This window comes from Myxine glutinosa, chromosome 6, assembly GCF_964187855.1.
Source record: "Myxine glutinosa chromosome 6, kmMyxGlut1.1, whole genome shotgun sequence".
In the NCBI taxonomy this organism is placed as follows: Eukaryota; Metazoa; Chordata; class Myxini; order Myxiniformes; family Myxinidae; genus Myxine; species Myxine glutinosa.
Window position 1 is genome coordinate 95661049 of NC_136266.1, and position 26180 is coordinate 95687228.

At 41.7% G+C, this 26180-nt stretch overlaps 1 protein-coding gene across 10 annotated transcripts in view; it reads right to left on the minus strand.

Annotated features, from left to right (window-relative positions):
- Positions 1 to 26180, minus strand: part of LOC137430068 (acetyl-CoA carboxylase 1) — a 763460-nt gene that overhangs the window by 244150 nt on the left and 493130 nt on the right. For 9 of the 10 annotated variants that reach the window (XM_078780164.1, XM_078780162.1, XM_068120583.2 and 6 more), the window contains 4 exons: positions 20854 to 20942; positions 16746 to 16870; positions 14219 to 14332; positions 381 to 494 (listed from right to left, as the gene is read on the minus strand). In XM_078780164.1, coding sequence (XP_078636290.1) covers positions 381 to 494; positions 14219 to 14332; positions 16746 to 16870; positions 20854 to 20942 — 442 coding nt within the window. Of the gene's footprint in view, positions 1 to 380; positions 495 to 14218; positions 14333 to 16745; positions 16871 to 20853; positions 20943 to 26180 lie in introns of those variants that run through there. The other variant, XR_013623831.1, reaches the window with a different exon arrangement.

Genomic DNA, 26180 nt, shown 5'->3' on the forward strand with positions numbered 1-26180 from the left:
ATGCTGAGAAACATTAGTAGATAGAGAGAAATGTTACAAAAAAAGTTGACAAAAAGGTGCCATGACAGTTGTAACTAGCAGGAACTTGCAGTAACAAACAAGCTGTTATTATTTAAATAAAGCAATGACAGAAGACTTTCATAATAATGATCCGGAACATTCTGTGGTCCGATCATAGTTGCACAAAGATATTTAAATGGGACTCATGATTATGCAATTCATCAATCTTTTTAATCGGCTTACCAGCTCAAACGAAGCTTCGTATTCCAAACGAAGGTTATGCATAAAAACTGGATTGTCTACCAAAACAGCCATTCGGTATCTTGGCATCAGTTAAAACGTCCGTTCGAAATATGTCAAAATAATTCACATTTCCTCACTTGAAGGTTTTCTGGGCAGAACTGATGCCCAAACATGTCAATGGCAGAGAGGAAGATGGATTCCACCTGGTTATGCCTCAACTCAAACGATGGCAGGTTTGACGCGATAAGCACCTGAACACGTGTCACAAAAACAAATGGTTTGAATCAGCATCTCAAACCTATGAACTAACCATGCACCAGTGCTGACCAGTAACAGTGCAGGATGGCTTTTTAACATTCCCAACAAATATACTTGGATCAAACCGGATGCCCTGTAATAGGATACCTTCCATGGCTTAATCCCGTCATCATTAATCCCCGGGCCCCCACTTCACCTCTTCAATCAAAGGTCAAACACTTGTCTAGCAACTACGTGTCAAAAGTAGGTGAGCATGGTTATCATCAACAATTCTATGAACACCGCATGGGCTTGCCATCATTATTAAATGGGCACTCAAAGCTTTATGCAGTGAATATTACACTAACTCCATGCATGGACACATACATATGACATCAGCAATGTATGGATTCCCAAAAAAGGAAATAGCACTTATTAGATTTATCAGACGTCTGTTATACAAATATGTCATAAACACATAAAACACTGTGGTGGTTTTCAGTTAACTCTGAGTTGCAAGCACAAACTAGAACGGCACTCAGTAGAGAGCATACCTCCGCCAGGTGAATAGTTTACGTTTTGTATCCCAGAGTAGACCAGAAAATCACAATACAGGATCACATTTAATCAAAATCATCCGCCCACAGTTTTTTGAGATATCCTGCTTTGTATCGTTTTTGGCCCTATCTACCAATGGTGAAGAATCACTTTAAAAAATTCCAGTAGCCGGATCCGAATCCGGATCTTCACTAAAATCTAATCATTTTGTCCTTGTCACATACACTACATCTCTGCCAAATTCCATCTGAACCCGTCCACAACTTTTTGAGATATCTTGTTCACAAACAAACGGACAAACAGACAGATACACAGACAGGGGAGGAAACATAACCTCCATACACTTTTGGTGGCGGAGGTAATTACATCATCATATATAAACAATATTTAGAATGGTATTACTTGGTAACATGGAATCAGAGACTGCTTAAGGCAACTTTTAAATTCATTCACAAGTACACAAAGTGCTCAGAGCCAAAAACATCATCGAAAGACTCTCCGTTTCAGCCGGATCCGTACTGGTGTCGGTTTTATGATTGTCCCTGTCATTCACCTATTCCATAAGCCTCAACTGACTACAATAAAATAATAAGTTTCAAAAAGAGTTTTTAAAAAAACAAGAAGAAAAACATAAAATTTCATAGCCCCTGTGGTTTGAGTAATTTTGCTGTACGGGGTTAAAGGCCGTCAGTCGGTCATCTTTGCTCTGAAAACAAAACAAACTAGAACGCCACTCAGTAGAGCGCATACTCCCGCCGTGGGTTTAGAGGGAATGATACGTTTTGTTTAACATCCCCTCTCTCCAAAACAATAAATGAAAAAGAAAGTAAGCCCTAACTGTCAGATAATTTATTTTGATATATCTCGGAATTAGAGGAGAAAAACATCATTTAAGAATAAGAATAAAAGCTTTGATGCAGTAAAACAGAAAAAATCTTTCCCAAAAAAATTTCCTGAAAAAATTCCTGGATCCGGAATAATATCCTGAGCTTCACCAAAAACTATCAATTCTTCCTTATCCCAAGGGCAATCATCCCACCAACTTTCATCCAAATCCGTTCAGAACTTTTCCAGATATCTTGTTCACAAACACACGAACACACACACACACACACACGGACGGACACGATCGAATGCGTTACTCCCTGGCGGGAGTAATAAACCTGAAAATCGCAGAGCCAGAACCAGAATTATTTATTTGGTCTGGGAAGCCCATGCGAGGTTTATTCTTCTTCAGCCGCCACAACCCTGGGTGAATATGCGATCTTTTTTTAAAAAGTTGGAATTTTGCCAAATCTGTTTTATTCGTTTGTTAATATACCTCAGCCATTGACAAATCTGAAACCAAGTCTTTATAAGTTCATCAAATACTGACACCACGAATGACATTCGCTGAGCTAAATGTTGATATCTCTTCTGAGGTACAAAAAAACAAAACAAAAAACCTTTTTAAAGCATTATACATATCAAACGATACATTTTATGAAATGGGGAAACCTAATACACACTTTGGTAGTTTTAAAATGACAGAATATGTCTTTATTTGGAAGAAAAAAAATGAACATTGAAAACGACGCTGCTATAAAAAAATACACCGCTCTCACGCATAACCACGAGTTTAAACTACATTTACAACAAATATGAAAACTATTTTCATATCACAATGTTAAATATAGAATATATAGAAGATAATGTTAAAAAAAAAAAGAGCCCTATCTTCCAATGGTAAGAAAATCCTTCAAAAAATTCCTGGATCGGGAATAATATCCTGAGCTTCACCAAAAACTAATCAATTCTTCCTTATCCTAAGGGCAATCATCCCACCAACTTTCATCCAAATCCGTTCAGAACTTTTCCAGATATCTTGTTCACAAACACACACACACACACACACACACACACACACACACACACACACACACACACACACACACACACGAGTGAATGCATTACTCCCTAGCGGGAGTAAATATTCTGCATATGTATACTTTCATGCATTGTCTTTGTGCCAAGTTTGAACAAAGTTGGTCCATGCATGTCGAGAAATTGTTGGGGACACGTTAAAATAACAAAATGGCCGCCAGTTGGCCATCTGGGATCTGATCTCAGGGGGAAAAAATGGCATGCATATGTAACTCATCATTCATTTTCCATGTGCCAAGTTTGAACAAGATCGGTAAATGCATGTCTGAGAAATGGTTAACGACGTGTTCAATATCGGGTTTTTTTACAACTAAAATGGCCGCCAGTCTACCAGTCAGCCATATTTGATCGCATCATGAAACAAAATGATGTGCTTATGTATACCATCATGTATTGCCTTAGTGCCAAGTATGAGCAAAATCGGTCCATCTATCTCTGAGATATGGTTGAGGACGCACGCATACATGGACAGACGAGACCCAAATCCATAAGCCCCCACCTCCCCACATTTCGGACTAAGTCCAAAGGGGGCTAAAAAGTCACAGTGTCCATTTAATATGTACTACGAACGGCCACACCCTTCAGAAGCAGCCTGGGGAGGGGAAGAGGGAGATAGGGGAATGGAGGGGAGGGCGGGATAGTGGGAGAGGTGGGGAAATTACACACTACATGGCCAAAAGTATGTGGACATCCATTCTAATTAGTGAATTTGGCTGTTTCAGCCACACTCATTGCTGACAGGTATATACATAATCAAGCACATAGCCATGCAATCTCCATAGACAAACATTGGCAGTAGAATGGGCTGTACTGAAGAGCTCAGTGACTTTCAACGTGGCACCATCATAGGATGCCACCTTTCCAACAAGTCAGTTCGTCAAATTTCTGCCCTGCTAGAGCTGCCCTGATCAACTGCCAGTGATGTTATTGTGAAGTGGAAATGTCTCGGAGCAACAACAGCTCAGCCGTGAAGTGGTAGGCCACACAAGCTCACATAATGGGACCGCCAAGTGCTGAAGCGCATAGCACGTAAAAATCGTCTGTCTTTGGTTGCAACACTCATTACCGAGTGCCAAACTGCCTCTGGAAGCAACGTCAGCACAACAACTGTTCGTCGGGAGCTTCATGAAATTGGTTTCAATAGCTGAGCAGCCGCACACTAGCCTAAGATTACCATGCCCAATGCGAATCGTCAGCTGGAGTGGTGTAAAGCTCGCTGCCATTGGACTCTGGAGCAGTGGAAATGCGTTCTCTGGAGTGATGAATAATGCTTCACCATCTGGCAGTCCGACGGACGAATCTGGGTTTGGCGGATGCCAGGAGAACGCTATCCGCCTGAATGCAGAGTGCCAACTGTACCATTTGGTGGAGGAGGAATAATGGTATGGGGCTGTTTTCATTGTTCGGGCTAAGCCCCTTAGTTCCAGTGAAGGGAAATCTTAACGCTACAGCATACAATGACATTCTAGATGATTGTGTGCTTCCAACTTTGTGGCAACAGTTTGGGGAAGGCCCTTTCCTGTTTCAGCATGACAATGCCCCCGTGCACAAGGCGAAGTCCATACAGAAATGGTTTGTCGAGATCGGTGTGGAAGAACTTGACTGGCCTGCACAGAGCCCTGACCTTAACCCCATCCTTAACTAGACCTTTGGGATGAATTGGAACGCCGACTGTGAGCCAGGCCTAATTGCCCAACATCAGTGCCCGGCCTCACTAATGCTCTTGTGGCTGAATGGAAGCAAATCCCCACAGCAATGTTCCAACATCTAGTGGAAAACCTTCCCAGAAGAGTGGAGGCTGTTATATCAGCAAAGGGGGGGACCAACTCCATATTATTGCCCATGATTTTGGAATGAGATGTTCGACGAGCACATACGAGTGTGATGTTCGCGTGTCCACATACTTTTGGCCATGTAGTGTATTTTGTGCCACAGCTAATAATCTCCCCTGTCTGCAGCAGGGGTCAGTGAACCACTTGCACTGTGGCACGTGTATATGTGAAATCGTTCGTTGTCTCCCCGCAACCCCCGTGAGAGGGGTGCAGTTTGTACCCATGACGTGACCCTGGATACTAACCAGGACATAGGCAAATTTTGAAGGAGATCATCGCAGCCCTGCATTTTTCTTTGATTTCCAGATACACCCACATATACACATATGCAGATACAGCGAATTGCCTTATTTAATATACTGTAGTGGGATTCCAGGTCTAGCCATTGGTCCATCCATCTCTTTGTGGCCAAATGACCAAACACTAGTTGACATTATGCTACGTAACAAATACCGGAATAAGAATGTAATTAAATGAAGGATTTCTATCAAGTGGAGTGACCACGCGATTATCGTTTGACATTATCAATATAAGGAACCAGAAGATTCCATTTTATGTTATCACAATTGGCACAACGTTTACACAGCTATGTTGTGCACAAATGAAAAATCGACACAGCATGGAGGGATGTTTATACTTTGCTTTCTCAGGTAAAAAGGCAACACGTAACCACGGCCTAGCCAAAAACAAAGATGAGGTCTCAGAGGGAATCAGCGTGATGCAAATGTCTCCAGCTTTTACACCATGTTCAAACAGGATCGCATTATATAAAGTAAGCAACGTTGCCAAATATGTCAAATAATATGGATGGAAACAAAAAATAATGAACATTATGTCCAGCCCATGGACATTGTGAATAGAAACTGAGGCTTGTACAACTATTACATGGAAGGCATGGCCGTCAGTACAACGACAAATCTCTGAAGCCATCTGGGACGGATGGAAATCGCACAAGGGATTCCATCTGGTGCCCTCTGGCTGTTGGAACCATTCTCACTTGGCTATGCAAGCAAAACACAAAGTTTGGACATCTTCTACTACTACTATGACTACCACTACGACTGTTGCTGCTGCTACTTCTTTATCAGCCTCACGGGGATGGCCAGGAAACGTTTTTGTCCCAAGCCTCCCACAAACCAGCTTGTCAAGATCCGTCATTCAAATGATCTTCATCAGGAATCCTCATCATCAATCATCATCATCATCATCATCATCATCATCATCATCATCATCATCAATGATCCTCACCTCATCAGGTAACGTTTGAAGGTTGCTTCATTTTTACCTCAGAAATGTTTAGCAACATTTATCATTGAAATTTCCCATCGACAAATCTGAATATCTGGGCCAGTTACTCTCGCATTGTAGGACAGGTTGGTGGGCTCTCTGTCTTCTACCGTCTCCCTTTTGATCTTGCATCCTCTGCCCTTTCCGTGTTTTATCCCTCCGGAAGTTTCTCCAGGCTGCACACAGTCTGCCAGCAAAACACATCTGGTGAAACTCGCAAAATTCAGGCTCACTTCCACTCATTTGGTTATCTCATATTTTTCTCTCACCTGTGGAACCAATTTCCTCAGTCTGTTCAATCTGATTCTTCCCTCCAGGGCTCAAGACAGCTGTTCCACACTACCTCAGGTCATCCCCCATTCATACTCAATCTTTTCTACCCTCATTAACCCTCCCCAACCTTTCCTGATTGTTCTGCTTCCTCCCCTCTCCCACACTCTTCTTTTTTTGTTGTTGTTGTTATTGTATAGCCCCAGACAGTTCTCTCAAACAAGCCTGTGTGTTTCCCCGCTTTCCATTGTGTTCTTTCTGTTCTATTCTGTGTTCTAGGTCTTCCAAGGGGTTCGAATTTGCATACAGAAATGTGATTTGGGAAAGAATTGTAATTTGTTCAGCATTCCTGCAATAATTCATAAAAGACGGAGTGGGTTCTTTAACATCCACCAATAACCAGTGCTGGAAGACGGGGCCTTTGGATTAACAATTGTCCGATGGACAAAGGGGACCACATTGATGCTTCGCACTGCATGTGAAACACTTTGGTGATAGTTTATAGCTGGATTGAGATTCAAACCCAGACTAGACAACTCAGAGACATGTAAGGGTACCTCCAGGGCCGAGGCTATCCTGCTAGCCCAAAGTTAGGACATTAAAGAACGTTTTTTATTTAAGAGACAAAATAAAGGAAACAATTTGATGATAAGCACTTGGCTATGTGCCAGCATTCCGCTCATAAATCAAGAGTACACAATGGGTGATCAAAAAGTTTGTAGATCTTGAAGAACGGTAAAAAAATATATATTCGAATATGCCGGTGTGTTGAGGATAAGAAATCGGATAATTGAAAGAAGAAAAAAAAACATACAAAAGGGAAGTTTTTTGTTGTTGTTGTTTTATGTGCAGGCAGCAGGCGCACTGACAATTTACTGTGGCACCGGCAATGTAAAGCACAACCAATAAATTAAATATACATGAGCTAAGAATGTCAATGTATTTAGTCTTTCTCTAAATAACTAGCATAAAAATCTGCTCGTAAGTGTCATTTGTGCACTGTGACGAACGATGGCTTAGCAACCGAATCATTGCAGTGCACACAAAGGGGGGATCTACATATTACATGCACAAACCATAGTAGAGTTTGTGACATCCTACAATGAACATCACCTTCCCTCCCTTCCCCCTTTTCTTCTCCATCTTCCCCACCTCCCTTCCCCAACCCCTTCCACCTCCTCCTCATCCTTGCCTCTTTCCCTCTTCTTCACTTCGCTTTCTCAATTTTCTTGCCCAACTCGAGTGTCCCTCATCTCAGTGCTTTCCGTCTCTCATTCTTAAATATATGTGGCCACAAAATATATCTCGTAAAAAAGAAGATTCCAAAAAAACAAAAACATGATTTTGGGAGAAATATAAAATGTTATTTTATTAGAACTGGTGGGGTCACCCATGGGACTCCCACGGGCATGGAGGTGTATCGTTGCGATCGGTGCAGCCGTTTTTGCGGTACCCGGGACAATAACGTTAGGCGGGAGTCCAAACCTGAAAATGCTGGAGACCAAAGCTGAAATTGGAAAAACAATACAGCCTATTTTACTCCAGGGGGTCCCAGGATTACCCACCCAAAATATCGTTGTGATCGGTTCAGCCGTTTTTGCGGTACCTGGGAACGGACGGACATTTAGTGAATTACAGTAAGATGGACACAAGCAATGCCCATATTAAGGTGAAATCGCAACGATTGGAGCTTGTCAAGCGATGATCTTCAATCAATAGATGCTTCTTGAGTGTTGTGCATCGCAACATCTGGAAGGCCCACTCATGGTTTTTCACCGAGATGTCCATCGTGGTTTTTGGCCCAATCCTTCCTCTGTGGTGTTAATATTTTTTAAAACCTTGCTTAATACAAAGACCTGATTTTGAAACAGCGATGCCAATGCTTGCTGTGAATGAAAACTTTTACATATCAGCAAGACCGCTGCACATTAGTGCTCCAGGCTGTGATCCACCATGGTACTGTCTTGTGGGGACCTCTCTCAATCTTTAAGATGAACAAAACACCGCCTTCAGCTTTCACTTGCACTTGCCACCATCACGTGTGCGGGGCTGGAAAAGAAATTCAAAAGTCCCAGTCCTCAGTCTCCTTCTCCAAGAATAGTGGGGCAAAGGAGGCAGAACAGAAAGCAATAAGATGAAAAAGTTCAATAAAATAACAAAATGTGAGAGAAAGAGAGAGAAAAATAATAATGAGAGAAATCCATAAGCGCCGAGCACCTAATATGCTTGTACGAATTTAAAGCATCACTTATCCTGTACCGGTGAAACCCAGAAAGGCCGAGCGAGGAAAGCGTGACGAAAAAAGCAATGGTGCTTAAAGTCATTTCGGCTGCCGGTCCCCGTCGGAAGCAAAACGACCTTCCCCTCTGTTTGCGGAAGCGAGGCGCTCCGAGCAGCCATATCTATCTCACGCAGCATCCGTGGCTAGTTTAAGGGGGACAAATTTCCATTAATGCCGAACGGGCTAATGCGATGGGACACAGTTTATCACAAAACAGCTGTTCCCATCTGCCGCCGTATTACGACGTATGGCATCATAACCGCGGCTTAAAATTACGAAAGCGCGGCGAGATCCGGCATCGAAAAAACACAACTGAGCATCAAGACGGTGATGCAAATGAGGTTTTCTATCTCTCAGCTCGCATTTAATAACGCTATTTGTTAAACCACTATAACTACGCGTTTGTTACCGGAGAGGTTAGTGCTGTGAGCAGCGTCATTCCAAATACTGAGAGGTACAGGTGGATGTGGGAAACGCAGGTGCATTCTAACAGCCACCAGTTACCATATGGAAGAAAGAAAGTGAATGCAAAAGCAACAAGAAAAAGAGCAATCAGAGATTGCAAACCCTCGCCAAGATGTATTTTCAGTGGTTTTTAAGGCTTTTGTGTTAAAACAAATATGGCGGCCGAACCACGTGACCGATGACGCCATCATTATTTTTTTTCTAAACTAATTTATTCCTAGGTTATGCTCAATAAATTTCATCATGATCGGATGAAGTTTTGTACTTGTCGAATTATGACGTCATAATGGAGGCACCTATGACATCATCATTAACATATTTTATTCCCAATGGAGAGTTCTTTACAATGAGCCATGTCTCAATTTTTTCTGTTCAGCACTTTCGGAGATATAGAGGTGCAAAGTTTTGGGGTTTTTCCAAGATAGCGGCCGAACCACGTGACATATGATGTCATAATTATCATCAAAAATTATACAGGTGGAGTTGCACCGATGGTGAAAATTTCCTGTCAATCGAACCAACGGTTGCAGAGAAAATCATATTTATTCTGTGCGGACAAACAAACAAACAAACAGACAAACAGACAAACAAACAAACGGTCTCAAATGCAATACCCTGTCCAACCATCCACAACGTTTCGTCCAAAGTTTCGTCCAAATCCTTCCACAACTTTTCATCCAAAGTTTCGTCCAAATCCATCCACAACGTTTTGAGATATCCTGCTAAATGTTGGTTTTAGCCCGATCACTCAATGGTGAAGAATCAGTTAAAAAATTAAACAATTCTCATATCCGAATCCATATTCAGATCTTCACCAAAAGAGAATCCAATAGTCCTCGTCACAAACACAACCTCCCCGCCAAGTTTCGTCCAAATCCGTCCACAACTTTTTGAGATATCCTGCTATGTATCGTTTTTGCCCCTATCTCCCATTGGTGAAGAATCACTTAAAAATTCTACTAGCCGGATCCGAATCTGGATCTTCCCCAAAATCAAATCATTCGTCCTTGTCACATACCTCTACCTCTCATATTTGGCTACCTCCCTGCCAAATTTCGTCCGAATCCGTCCACAACTTTTTGAGATATCTTGTTCACAAACGGACAGACAGACAGACAGACAGACAGGGGTGAAAACGTAACCTCCATCCACCTTTAGTGGCGGAGGTAATAAGAAAAATTATTCCAAAAGGGGATGGATTCCCCTTTTATTCTCTATTTTAATAAGCAAATGTGGGCAGCCTATAATCGGCATTGTTATACTCGTACAAAATCCTTCAAATTTGTAATCACATCAGTTCGTTCATTTCAATTGAAATTTTATTTTTACAATGACGATGTCTATGACTAGAAAGAGTACCCATCCCAAGTGACTGGAAAATGCTCGCAAAAGTATCCCCCTCCTCCCTTCCTCCCCTTCTCCCATCCCCTCTCCCTCGACCCTACCCCACTCCCTACTCTCTTCCCTCGCATCCCACTCCCCTCTCCTCTCATCTCTACATGTCCGTGCTCTATCCTTTTTTAAACAGCTTTAATTTCCTTTTCAGTTTTTTTTTTCTTTTTTCTTTTCTTTCACGATTCAGTTGTTACTTATATCTGATGTACGATACTCTTCTCAGTGCATCTTGCCACCAAAGCAGCTTCCTGAGCAATGGTTATACTGGGTGGTTTGCCATTGCCTTCCCAGCAGTAGTTCAGGCAGGAATTTGTAATTTGCCCAGAGTGCCGGCAATATTTCGTCCACTCTTCGTAAAGGACACCATGGGAATCTTTAACGTTCATCAACTCATGACGAGAGATGTGACTCCCTGTTTGACGTCCATTGGAGGGAGCGCACACATTGATGATTCACCCGGTTTGTGGAACACCAGGATGAAAGTTTATAGCTGGATCGGGATTTGAACCCAGACCTGACAGTTTAGAGGAGAGTGTGTACCTCGGACGAGTGTTTCACTTTAGATACACTTTAGATTTCACTCTAGATACATACTTCAATCTTGCCAGGAGCCACATTGCATCTGTCCTCACACACAGCCAATCAGCATAACCACGAACAGATAAACAGACAGCCATCTCTGTTTTATATTATACAGAGTGGTCCAGAAACCCTGGGCACATTTTAAAGAAGGATACCTGCAACAAACAACTAAGTTTATTATTGTTCTTTGGTGCAAAACAAAACATGATTACTCATTAAAGTCTAATCAGTCTAATATACATGAAACAGATCAGTTCAAATGTTCAAACTGCACTCTGACACACAGTTCTGCATGTTTCAGTCGTTAAGGCAGCAGTCTCATTACGGTTGAATTGTTTCAAGTCTCTAAGGGTCGTAGAATTCCTCGCATACACTTTGTGTTTGAGGAAACCCCAAATAAAGAAATCACAGGGGTGTTGTTGAATCACAAGATTCAACTCGCTCAACACGACAACACGAGATTCAACTCGCTCAACTCGCTCATTCAACTCGCTCACGTCGCTCAACACGACGGCCAATCCATTTGTCTGTAAAGTTCAAATCAAGGGCCCGACGTACTCTGGCAGCATAATGAGCAGGCGCACCATCATGCATGAACCACATTTGGCCATCATTGAGTGGAAATACATGCTGTTCCAACATTAGAAGGTAATTTGCAGCATTCACATTTTCTTCGAAAAAATATTGGCCAAACAATGCCTCCAGAAGAAATGCCTGCCCAGACGGACACACTAGCTTGATACAGGACGTTGTGCTCAACAGTAAATCGTGGGTTGTTTCCTGCCCATATCACGCGATAAAGATAAAGTAAACTTGGATTCATCTGACCACAAGTTCCTGTTCTGCAAATCATTGTCCATTTCCATTAACCCAAGCAATGTCTCACAATTCTCACATGCCTCAACGCACCTGTCAAAATCATCCTCAGATAGTTGGTGAATTAATCTGGGTATGTATAGTTTCACATTAAGGTCTTTTAGTATTCTTCCAATCGATGATCGGCTTATATTGGTGACGTTTGATAAACGACGAGTTGATAATGGTGTGTTACTGTCGAGTTGTTGTTGAATGACCGCCCTGCTTTCCTCAGTTCGAACAGTACAAGGCCCACCTGGTGACTGTTTTGGAAGAATGCTGCCGGTTTCATCAAACTGCTTGTTTATTCTGCCGATGGTTCTTCTGTCAATTGCGTCGGCGCCACATTCTTTGACGAGTTGTCTGTGAACTTCAGTCGAATTTCCAGATACAGAATACAAGCGTACAGGGCGAATTTTCTGTCTAACGATATCCTCCATCATATTAGGGCATCTAATTCACAATGAACTGAACTAATGCAAAGACAAACGCGTACAGCACAGTGAGCGAAGCTCACCCCGATTCATATCACGTGATGCACCTCACCCTGTTGCGTATCACATGATGTCTGTGCGTGTTGAAGCGGTCACATCCATTTACAAGTAATCATGTTTTGTTTTGCACCAAAGAACAATAATAAACTTAGTTGTTTGTTGCAGGTATTGTTCTTCAAAATGTGCCCAGGGATTCTGGACCACCCTATATGTATGGATGTATGTATGTATGTAATATGTATGTGTATATATATATATATATATATATATATATATATATATATATGTATATATATATATATATATATATATATATATATATATATATACACACACACACACACACACACACACACACACACACACACACACACACACACACACACAGATAGAACCCCCTAACTTGACTCGGAAGCAAGGTACAAATTGAGTCTCACCCCAGCAATTGCTGCACAACCTGTTGGCAACAAGTGTTGCCTGCCACGCGGACACATTGTCTCTGCCCTGCTCATCAACAGCTAGGAGGAAGCAGTTACAAAACAACACACAAGCAGAAAATAAAAGGGCCAGGAAAGATAAATAAATGTAGTTCACAGTCTTTGCATATCATTAGCATAATTAATTGATTAACCACTCACATGGAAGGTTGAATACGGATGGGAGGAGTGATGTCCACAGAGTAATGGTCCAACACGATGGTGCAGTGGGCAGCATACTTTCCTTTGAGCTGTCTAGTCTGTGTTTGATTCCCAAACTGACTAATAAACTCTCGGATTGTAGCTAATACAGGATTGATTTACACCCCAATTTACATTCACCAGAGACCCAAGAAAAATCAATGTATAACCCATGCAAATCCCATGTCAAGCCTATGTGGGTGTAGCCCACGAAAAGCCCAGGCACTGCCCAAGTGGGCAAACCAGTTGGCACCCAGGTGGAGCCTTTGAACAAATCCAGCTGGGGCCTACGTGGAGGGACACACATGGGAAGCCCACCTGGAGCCTTTGAACAAATCCAGCTGGGGCCTACGTGGAGGGACACACATGGGACCCACAAGTTAGCCCACATAGGACTCATATGGGCCCCGGCTGGACATTCTGGCTGGGTATCCACTCTGTGAGCATTACCTAGTGGCCATCCAATACCACATGGTGTCTTTCGAAAAGATAAAGTGGATTATTGCTGGCACCCTGAACAAATTCCAAATTTCTGCTGCCCTCAGTTGATCGTGAAGCCTGACCAACCGATTTGTGAAAGATTTGGCCCAAAATCTGGTCTAATCACCCCACATAAGAAGGTCAGAACAATTTGAGCCATTATCGAAGTGTTAGTATATCTCCATTGGGTAATACAAAGGTGAAAGAGTAATACCAACGACCACCTAACAACCACCCAAAAGGGGCGATGTATACTTTCACAAGTGATTGAAATCAAATCAGTGCTCCTCTTGGATGGCTGCTTCACGACACAGAAGAACAATGCAAATCAAATCACGAGCTATAAAGCACCACTTTATATCAAGGCAATGCTCAGAAAATGACAAAAAGAAAAATAGAAATAAATATTACAAAATCTTTAAAAATCAATGTCACCAAGATCATGACTAATAAATGGACTGCTATTTATATATCATTAAATAAATGACAAGAAAGCAGATAAAGCACAGCACAAACAATCAATGCTAAAGAGAGGGAGGATGAGCAAGATCAAAGAGCTTGTGTTTGCTCAACGTCCGTCAACACATGCAACGTGCGACTCAGATGCGAGAAATGCCAACCCAACAATTGTCCACCCACCTGACGTGCCCGCAGCGCCACCTTCGAGTTCGTGGTTCTGCTAAGTTGTGTTAGCTCAGTAAGAATGGCAGTCATTTCTTCCGTGAGGGTCGGATCTCGGCCAAACAGCTGATCCTGCACCACAGACACACGTAACCTTCACACCAAACAAAACACCTTTAGAGAAGCCCACCAGAGCGTCAGGCTCTGAAAATAACATCACACTGACAAAGTGGTCATAGGACAGTTGAAAAACAAGTTCAAATACGCATTGCACAGGAATGCAAAGGTTGAGATGCAACACAAATTTGGCAGGCAAAACATTTCTCCTGTATTTGGCTTTAATTGCAAACTATCAGAGAATAATCATGAATGAGATACAAGTACCGAACATATATCAGTCATATTTAAGCACAATCCCCCTCTGAAGAATCATTAGAAAAAAAAAATATTTAACTTCAAAAGTAGATAACATATCAGAAAATGACTAGTTTATTGCTCCCATCCAAGTACAGGACTCATGATGATGTGATGCCAGGTTCTGCAAATCCCATACGCTATACGTGTTTGTCCATCGTCCAATCACGTCCTTGTATAATTCATGTAAAAATGTATTTATCACCATGTTCCTGTTCGGCACATGATATTAGTACAACCTCATCCACGAGTCAAAGACGGATCTTTGGCTAATGGAGGAGATTCTGTGACAGTAGTACACCTCCTCATATGTAATAAAGTATCTAAATTACGTTTATATATATATATATATACAGTATATTTCATTAATTTTTTTATTTACGTTGAAGGCTCCAGTCATGGACTACATAATCCGCATCGAGGCCAGGCCTTAAATAAAACAACTGCATTGATAAATGTGAGTAAAGAGAAATAAAAGAGAGAGAATGTAAAGGTGAGGAGTGAAAATGAGTAAGAAAAGTGTATGATGAAAAGTGTGTGCTGTTTGTTTGCAAGAAAGAGGGATTGAAGCTAGGCCGGTAGATATAGTTTGAGTGAGACAGAAAGTAAGACCAGCAATTCTACACGGAGAGTGTAAGATGGTTCCGGGCACCACTTTAACGCTCATAGGCCAGAACGGTAGTACTACCCCAAGAAGTTGCTGTTTACAACATACTACCTAAAAAAACCGGTCCAACTAGATGGGTGTTTTTTTAGGTGTCACCATCTCCTTACTGGATGGCCGTTGGCTCCCGAAGGAAGCTCATCCGCCCTTTAACAGGTATTGTTTTTAGTCCTGCAGGGTGTCACGGTCACCCTCCCTACTGGCAAGCCAATGATTGTAGTCAGTTTAGTCGCTGACTACCTAACCATGCGGCAGGTAGCACTGGGTTACATGTTACCAGTGGCAGTCAAGAAAGGGACTGACCCGACTAAGATAGGCTGCCACTGCCACGAACGAAACAGGAAAATAAATAAATAATATATCATAGGAAATAAAAAGTTGGAACTTACAATAAACTATTTAACACATTTATGCTACAAAGAGTGCCAAGCATTACAATTTGAACATTAAAATGGATGTACATAAGTTAATATCACCACATTAACACAGTTATAGTGAACCTAGAACGGCACTCGGGAACGCATAGCCCTCCACCAGGCTGAACAGTTTATGTTTGTATCCCACGAATAGGCCGGATCTGGATCCGGACCTGAACCGAGATAGAATCGGCTTTCTCTTGTCACCTAACCAAATATGAAATTCATGGATTCGTATACTTTCCAGTAAACCTCTCCCAGCCATGATGCCAAATTACTCTAATACAAAAGCAATCACTTGGATGCTGTTACAAAACAGCAAATCAGGAGAATTCAGGGTTTCCTTACTTGCACTGGGATGAGTTGCAGTTAAATATCAGTTTAATATGCCTGGTTCATTTCACTTGTTCACTCACCAACACCTTTTCAACCAGATAGATCCCACCGTTACCCCCCTCCTTTAACCACCACCTATCAGCGGTCCCGAACATGCCTCCTGGCATCCATCTGTGCTCAAAAAGCGATATCCCCACCAATGCTGGCATGCTGGATGGGTTCTGGGCTGCGCTGCTGGAATCCCAATACTCCACATGTGTACAAGCTCCCATGCCAAGAAGATTGGAATATGCAAATCCGTGCGCCGCTCCCCGACAGGATGGTTAAACTTCACGTCAGCCGGTAGTCCCGACTCCCGCTGGCAAAAGTGCTTCAAGGCACACCATCCTTCTCACCAAACTGGAGGATTATGGATACGGGTGCAAGGCCGACGTGACATTTGCGCATTGGATACACACAGCGTGGTGCTGCTACTGCTGAAATGGCGAAACGTAGGCTTGAGTTGTCCTAGTATTACAACGAGAAGAGCTAATTAAATTAAAGATTAACGAGTTTGAGTCGTACTTGTATTTGGTTAAGAAAAATCGAGGTTGAGCAGGTGGGTGAGCGAGCAAGAGAAAATGCTGACCAGCTGAGCAATGGCAGGTGAGCTTAGGAGGATGAGCAGGCCAGGAAGTGAGAACCCGAGGCAGAGCGTGTACTGTGCATTACGTACAATAAGCATAACCACAAGAGCGTTCCGTCGCGCCACATGAGCGTGAGAGAAGATGGAGTTAAGCACAGAGTTCATGTCGCCCTTGTGTTTTTCACGCAGGAGAATCACGCATTTGTCGTAGTGTCCTGTGGACCGGGAAAACGACAAAGAAACGATCCATGATCGAATGATCATGATGTTGGATTACATAAATAAGGAAATAAAATTACCGAGCATGAAATACATTTAAAATCAAGTTGAAGGAAAAATCAGAACACCAGCCGGAATAATCTTGCCAAATAACAGGAGAATCAACAGGAGCTAGAATAATGCTTTCATTATCCACAAGCAGGTCCCTTGCTACAAAATGGAATCATTCTCTCATCATGTAAAAGACACGTCTTAAGGAGGATGTTCCACAAAAGTTGCACAGTACTCAATGTCACATGACACCATCATGGCGATCCTCAAATATACGACATTGCAATACCACGAGCTCCGGGGTCAACCTGAATGTGGACAGAACTATTGCTTCATTTAATCCGTTCTCGGTATTGTAATATATTAGGAGTCTGCGCAATGGGAAAAGGCCGTGAATAAAATATCTTATTAATACAATCATAAAAACGATAACAACCAGTAAAACCAAGGAAAAGAGCAAACAGTACCCAGAATAAATAACAAAAATTATTATTTCATTTCATTTCCATTACACGAGGCGTTATTACCACACTATACGTCACTTTCATTTACAGGAGTGGTCCATGGTTAATTAATCCTTGGCAAGGAATTCTCACAGAAAGCAAGCCTCAAGACTCTTACTACTACTGCTACTACTACTGATACTACTACATTAATGGCCTCAATCATTCTCACCTTCTAAAGAGGTCAACCGGGGAACATTTTACGTCTTTCACAAACAGGCAGATCAGGCTTGGCATTCAACTGAAGGTGTTTGTAATTACTTCTGCCACCAAAGGTGGATGGAGGTTATGTTTTCACCCCTGTCCATTTGCCGTCTATGAACAGGATACCTCAAAAAGTTGGACGATTCGGACGAAATTTGGTGGAGATGTTGGGTATGTCACAAGGACAAATCAGTTTGATTTTGGTGAAGATCCGAATACGGATCTGGATACGAGAATTTTTTTTAATGTCTAGCGATTCTTCACCATTGAGAGATTGGGCGAAAAGCGATATATAGCATGATGTTTCAAAAAGTTGTGGACGGATTATTGCAAAACTAGGTGGATGAGTTGGTTAGATGTCAAAAACAAGGCGAATCGATTTTGGTTCACGTCCGAATCCAGATCCGGCCTATTAGTACGATACAAAACAACCTGTTCAGCCTGGCGGAGGTCTCTACCGAGTGCTGCTCTAGTTTGTAATTTGTTCAGGGTGCCGGCGATAACTCGCCAAGTCTTCACGAAAGATACTGCGGGATCTCTAACGCTCATCAAGTAATGCTAGTAGATGGGACACCAGGCTTACCCTCTATCTTAGGGATGGAGCATTGTGTGATGGGACCTGCAAAGCACCAATTCAACAGTCTATAATCAGGTCGTGAATCAAACCAAAACTACACTGCTCAAAATCAAATGCTTGACCTCTGCATCATCCTGTCCAATCAGAAATCCATCCTCAAGAGCAGTGTTTAAATTTTTTTAAATCACCCAGCAGGTACATACTACGGTGGTGACCAGAGTATTTGGTCTCAGCCATCAATGCTCATGCCAATCTCCTTTGCTGTTGCACCTTGAGTCCCATAAACATATGTGACATTCTCCTGTTGTATTACTTCACTACCATTGTCAAATTATGATTTTTAAAGTTTATGATGAATACGGGGTGACAATATCGTTGTTGGACTGACAAAACTTGCAGTGCTGAAGCAAACAGTATGGATAGTATCATGAGTGACACGGCCTGTGTAGCTATGTCACTCTACTTGGGTTGTCTTTCTGTTATGAATCATGATAAATGTAATAGTTCTCATTGTCAAAGAAATGGAAACAAACCTCTTCCATTCTAAATAATAAAATTAAAAAATTAAAAAAACACCAGCAGAACAGTGTCCTAAACCAATGGCATTCATTCTCCAAGAAACAAACAGATGTCATTGGAAGTTAAACAGTATGCGATGTAATCTGGCTTTTTAAACCCAAATGGATGCAAATCTTCTTCAAGGATAGATCAACCTTCAAACACCCCAACAACAGTGGAAAATAACTATTCATCAAACAGCAAATCATTATTCCAGCAACATGCCACACACAGCAGATTTATAACTCACACAAGGCGAGAAAGTGGGTCACACGTGCACCAATGAGATTTTAAAAGTGCTCTGCACATAATACCCCGTATTGTCAGTGTATTTTATTTTAGTAATGTTTTACAAAATAATAAAAAATTAAATACAGAAATATCTAATTTACCCAAATATTAGACCCCTTGAGTCAATACTTCATAGAAGCGCCTACGGTAGTGATTACAGCTTCGAATCTTCTTGGGTATGTCTGCATCAGCTTTGCACATCTGGATTTGGGGAGTTTCTCCCATTCTTCCTTGCAGATTTGCGCAAGCTCTGTCAAGTTGGATGGAAAGCATCGGTGAGAACAGCAATCTTTAAGTCTTTCCACAGATTCTCAATGGGATTCAAGTCGGAGTTTTGGCTGAGCCACTCAAACTTTCACATTCTTATTCTGAAGCCAATCCAGTGTTGCTTTGGCTGTATGCTTGGGTTATTGTCCTGTTGAAATGTAAATCTTCGCCGCAGCCTAAGGTATGTTTTTCACTCTGAAGCATGTTCTCCTCAAGAATTTGCCTGTATTTGGCTCCATTCATTGGTCCTTTTATCTGTAGAAGTAAACCAGTCCCAGCCGCTGAAAAGTATCCCCATAGCACGATGCTGTCACCACCATGCTTCAAGGTAGGGATGGTGTTGGATGGGTGATGAGCTGTGCTCGGCTTTCACCAGACGTAGCGCTTTTAATTCCGGCCAAAAAGTTCAATTTTGGTCTCGATAGACCACAGAATCTTTCGCCTCATGCTCTGAGTCTTTGACATGCCTTTTTGCAAACTCCAGATATGCTATCATGTGCCTTTTTCTCAGGAGTGGCTTCTGTCGGGCCACTATCCCATAAAGTCTACATTTGTGAAGTGCTGCAGAGATCGTTGTCCTTCCGGCAGGTTCTCCTATCTCAGCCAAGGAACTCCATAGTTCTGTCAGAGTGGTCAATGGATTATTGGTCACCTCCCTGATCAAGGTCATTTTGCCCGGTTAATCAGTTTGGTTGGATGGCCAGCTCTAGGAAGAGTCTGGGTAGTTCCATATTCTTTCCATTTCCGAATGATGGAGCTCACTGTCCTCTTGGGAACTTTCAACACTCTAGAAATTGTTTTATACCCTTCCCCAGAACTCTGCCTCCTCACCATTCTATCTCGGAGTTCTACGGACAGTTCCTTGGACTTCATGATAGTTTCTGCTCTGACATGCACTGTCAATTGTGGGACCTTATATAGAAAGGTGTGTTTCTTTTAAAAAAATCATGTCCAATAAATTGCATTGGCAACTGATGGAATCAAGTCAAGTTGAAGAGACATCTCAATGATGATCAAAGGAAATTGGATGCACCTGAGCTCAATTTCGAATGTCATAGCAAAGAGGTTGAACACTTGTTGACTCATCATATCAGTTTTTCCTTTTCAATCAATTTGTAATTAATTCATCAGTGACAAAAAATCTCAATTTAATCCATTTTAAATTCAGGCTGCAACACAACAAAATGTGAAAAAAATCAAGGGGTGTGTATACTTTCTGAAGGCACTGTATATAGTACAAGTGCGACAATAAAGAGCACTGGACCCTACAGATCTGGGATAAAGTAGAATTGTAATTCTGGTCACAATTTTGCTCAAGTTCTTTTGGTACTATATTTGAAATTGATCATTTTAATTGTCCCCATGTCTGGTGAACACATTCAAACCCCAAGTACTTGAGGGGAAGCCATTGTGTTTTCCTTGTCAGAGAATCATGTTGATGGATAACATTTAAACATTTAATCAGTCAAAAGCCCATGCTTGGGTACCTGTACACAGAGAACACATGGAGGCTGCTCATGTATCATACCTTGCTGGAATTGCATCTCCACCTTAAGGTACTGACGCAGCAGATCCAGTACCACACCCTTCATGTGTCCACGTTTCCCACTACGGTATCTGCAAGTACAAAGTGCATTGTGCCCAGTATTATCAAGTAGGTGTTAAGAGATCCCAAAGCCATAGCAAAATATGCTGTGTACACTATGTGATGACATTGCACTCAATAAAATAATTTTATTGATGCTCAATAAAAGATTAGAACAATCTTGCAATTTCATGCGTCCTTTATGAACTTGGTTGTTCAATGATTTATCAAAGTTATCAAAACAAGCTGTGAGTAATCTCTAATAGGCAGCCGAACGTCCTATCTGAAGAATGATGTAATCCAGAATGAAATAACACATCTTTTCAGCAACAGTGTCATCGCATCACCTCAATATTCAAACAAAGTAATTTTGACAAACTCATCACCAATGGGCGATGGAATCAGTATAAACGTTGCTCAGAATGGTTGCCTGGTATTAATCACACATTAACCCTCAACATACACAACAGTCAGCAGCTTCTTGTAGTGAGTGAAGCGTTGTGGCATTGTCCTCACAGGTACAGGTTTGATTGGTGGAAGGTTCCTCAACATGTGACCGAGTGATCTGTCAAGGATCAATTCTTACCACTATGCATTCACAAATTGTCCGAAGAGCCTCAACACTCACAGGAGTATGGGCAAGTGCACTGGTTGGTGTTGGTGGAGGAGAAAGATTAATTGGAGTATTTTTTCACAGATGAGAGCGATTATGGTGTCCAATTTCAGAGTAACAAGGCCATCCGCTGTGCCATGATTCAAAACGATGCGTTATGACTGGAAACTACATTTTTTTAAAGAAACGCCTCATCCTGAAACATGTTCAAACTAGAACAGCACCCAGGAGAGCGCATACCTCCACTAGGCTGAACAGTTTACATTTTATATCCTATTGACAGGCCACATCTGCATCCAGACCTTAACTAAAATCTAATTGACTTGTTCACGTCACCGACTCAACTCCTCCACCAAGTTTTGTCACAATCGGTCCACACCCTTTTGAAATGTCATGCCATATATCAATTTTGGCCCCATCTCTTAATGGTGAAGAATCACTTTTAAAATTCTCGTATCTGGATCCAGATCTTCACCATAATTGAATCAATTCTTCCTTGTCACACACCCAACCTGTCCGTCAAGTTTTGCTTGAATCTGTCCATAACTTTGAGATATTGTGCTACGTATCGTTTTTGGCCCCATCTTTTAATGTTGAAGAAAAAAAAAATTATAGTGTCCGTATTCGGATCTTCACTGAAATATAAATCAATGTGGCCTTGTCACACACCAAACATATCCACCAAGGTTCATCCAAATCCATCCATGACATAAAACACCAGCTATAAGCCTCCCCCATCCTATAGGAGTAGGCTTAAATACAGACTGCAAAATAAAAGATCAACTAATGATAAATGTGTGAACCTTTTGCAAAATTTTAATGATGCCGATCAGAAGTGGTTCTTTGAAAGAACGCTTTGAACGTAGTGTTTTTGTTTTTTTAGAGAACAACTCTAAAATGCAATTCTAACCTGGCACACGTTCAAGTATTTGGTAAACGTTCAAAATAATTTATAGAACACCTTACCCTGTGTGGTCTTGAGAAAAAGGCCATGGGAAGGGTCTTTTAAACTCTTGCTTTGCGTTTCCGAGCATGATCTAAATTTTCCTATGAGCTACGATTTTGTCTGAATGTCGGTGAGGGGAGAGGGAGGGGAAAGATATACTACATATACATATTTTGGGGGGGGGGGGGGGATCCCACAGTCACTTAAAAGATGTGGCTTTGACAGGCCCCTCCGTTTTGGGCGAGTTGGAAGGAGGAATTTTTTTCCCGTGCAAGGTGTGCTTCATAACCTCACTACATGGTACACATTTACACATATAATTAATTTACGCCCCTCTCCCGGTCCCACACATCCCCGCATGAGACCATGGCCACATAGCCTACGTTACCCCCAAACAAAGTTGTATTTGTATTTGTACCCCGAGTAAGGTAAATAAGCATTTCTAGCTGGAGTACCCAGCGTTGCTCAAGCGAAAAAGAAACATTGACATTTTTGAAATGAGGGCAAATATAATGAATGAATGAATGATCGTTTTAAGGCCATTTTCCCCACTAGAGCGGGGGATAGCCTTGCGGGCCCCATGACAATCATGGTTCCCTGGTTGAGGCAATGTTTTTATGGCCGGATGCCCTTCCTGACACCAACCCTTAGTTGCCTCTTATGATGCGCAGGGATACGGTGTACCTATTCTAAATCTGAGTACACACCGGGATCATTCATCCCAGCAAGCTGGTACTCAATTTGCCACACACCGCACACAAGCTGGCGATTTTTTTTAAATCCCCAAAAATGTTTTTTTTGTTGTTTTTTTTGGCTTAAAACACTCCCATACAGTCAATGATGAACCTCTGAAAGTTTGACGAAGATCCGTTCAGCCATATCTGAGAAACATGGCGACACACAGAAACATAGACGTCTACAACAGCTCTCTTGTATGGTATCATAAGTAGATTGTGTAAATCTTGTGTGCAGTGTGTTGTTCCAGTTCGTAAACAGCGAACATAGCATGTTTTCCTTTACCAAGGATTTTTATGAATAATGCTTGGTGAATTGGAAATCGAAATGAAGAATTGGATGCTTTGCTTAAAGACAATGATATTGATGTATCTGCAATAACAGAGTCGTGGCAAACGCCCGATATTTCAAAATGAACAATTGGTGATTAGAACTTTTTTTTTTTTTCTTTTTTTTTTTTACAGACCAGCATCAAACCCGTGGAGGAGGTGTAGCTTTGTGTGTTAACAAAGAAATTTAAAGTTTTCGTTTTAGCTATGATCTCTGTGCCAATGGGAATTTGAATGTGTATGGTTAAGAGTACGTCCTTATAAGCTGCCAATATCTATATCATGTACAGTATAGTCACAAGTGCAGTATATATTCCCCCAGCATCCCCACATCATGCAATCTTACTTGACCATTTGGTTAAAATAACAGATATGCTTTGATCAATGTATACCGATTGTGATTTTATTATATTAGGATATTTTAATGGAGGACGTTGATCCTTTGCTCAGAGCCCATGGGCTTAGGCAGATATATAATAAATCCACGACAGGTGATGCTGTCTTTTTTCTTTTTTCTGTTTTTATACATGACGAGCGGAGCCTACCCTTCACTTCGCTGGTGGACCAATTCGTCTTCCTGTTTGCCAAAATTTATTTACCTGTGTGAAGAGTGCTTTAACCTCAACGTTGCCCAGGTAGAAAAGGGAATTGTAATATCCTCTGCCACCACAACCAGGTGGCGCTACACGGTACACAGTTACATAGAGAATTTAAGGGAAAATATAAGAATAAATGAGTGGAGATGAGCAGAGGCCCTGGACCCAGGCAGTCCTACCAGGAGGGGGCCTCTGGTGGACTGCGTGCGTCCCGCAGTCACCTATGGGAGAAAGAGCATGGAGAATTCAGATGACACAAGACCAGAAAGGAGGCAGAAGAAGACAGAGAACACAAGTCCAGAAAGGAGGCAGAAGAAGAGAAGACAGAGACCACCAACCCACAGGCGAAGCGATAGGCTCACAGACTCGGCCCCATCATAAGAGCTCCAAAGACCCTGAAAGCCCTATAATGCCTAGCAGAGCAAGATTAAAGGCAGGAGAGCCAGCCCAGAGGGGCGAGCAGTACTTCGTCAAGCCGTGGACAAAAGCTCCGCAGGTATACAGGAGACCAGGCACACCAAGGATGCCCAGCTGGTGTCCAACCACAGAGGCCAACCCCAAAACATGCCTAAGGAGAGACTATGGCCAAGAGTGTGATCCAAGAGCCAGAGCTTCCAAATAATTTTTCTCAATGTCCCAAATCGATCTCCTCTGATGGTGTAGGAACTTCCTGCATACCTTCCAGCTATAAAGCCACCCCAGTTCAAGTTTGGGGAATGCACTATTAGTTGAGTAAGACCAGTATTATGAAAGCCATTGGTTCTGACGCCATACCAAATATAATCACAATGGAATTTGCATGCAAACTGAGTATTCCTTTAACCCCTATTTTCAACTCATCACCAAGAGAAGACAAGGTTCCTCGGGTTTGGAAGGATGTAATTGTTGTTCCGATAATGAAAGAGAAGGCAGCTGTTATCACAAAGTTAAGACCGATCTCCTTGACATCTCAGTGTGCAACAGTATGTGAGGGATTCATTGTCAAATAGATGCAGTACAATATTTTAGCTATTATTGACCATTACCAGTATGGGAGTTTAAAGGATCTTCCATAACACATTGTTTGATTGAAATGTAGCATGAATTGTGTAAGAACCTTGCTAAACCAGACAGTGTTACAGATTATTTTTTTTCGATCATATTTTTACAGATTTTTCAAAGGAATTTGATTTTATAGATCACAATGTTGTCCTCACTAAGTTGATTGAATTAGGAGTTAGAAGTGAGCTTCTACCATGGGATGCTGACTTTATGAACAACAGACAACATAGCGTGAAATAGCAAAGTGCACTTTCTGATTGGGAGTCCCGGCTTTGTGGTGTTCCACAAAGTACCAAGATTGGTCCTCTTGAGTTTCTCAGCACAATAAATGAAAATCAATGAAAAATGTTTCTCAGCACAATCAATGAAAAAACTAAATGGTATTCACAGAATACTTAACCTGCACAGTCAACTTGGTGCGAGTCAACTCTTCTGTTTTGAAGAGTTTTTTTTATTTGATCCAATATAGCTGCCAGACCCCATGAGCGAAGCCATCATAAATTTATATTCTCTAATATAATTGTTGCATAGATCACGCACAATAAATTTCAAACTGATCAGACTAAGAGCTGTCCCTGTCAAATTATGTTATAATTAAGGCACCAATGATGTCATCGTTAACAACACCTATTCCCCATATGGAATTCTTTACAATGAGCCACATTTCAATTTTTTCCATGGAGCAGTTTTGGAGATAGAGGTGCAACGTTTTTCGGTTTTTCTAAAATGGCGCCTGTACCACGTGACATATGACGTCATAATTCTCATTTTTTAAATAAACTACAGGAGGAGTCACTCCTATGGTCCAAATTTCGTGTCCATCGGACTAACAGTTGCAGAGGAATTATTTTTTTTACATTCTTATCAGATCAAGCGAGCGTTGTACTTGTTGAATTATGATGTCATAATGAAGGCACCGATGACATCATCATTAACATATCTTATTCCCCATGGGGAGTACTTCGTTTCCATTTTTTCCAATGAGCAGTTTGGGAAATATAGAGGTGTAA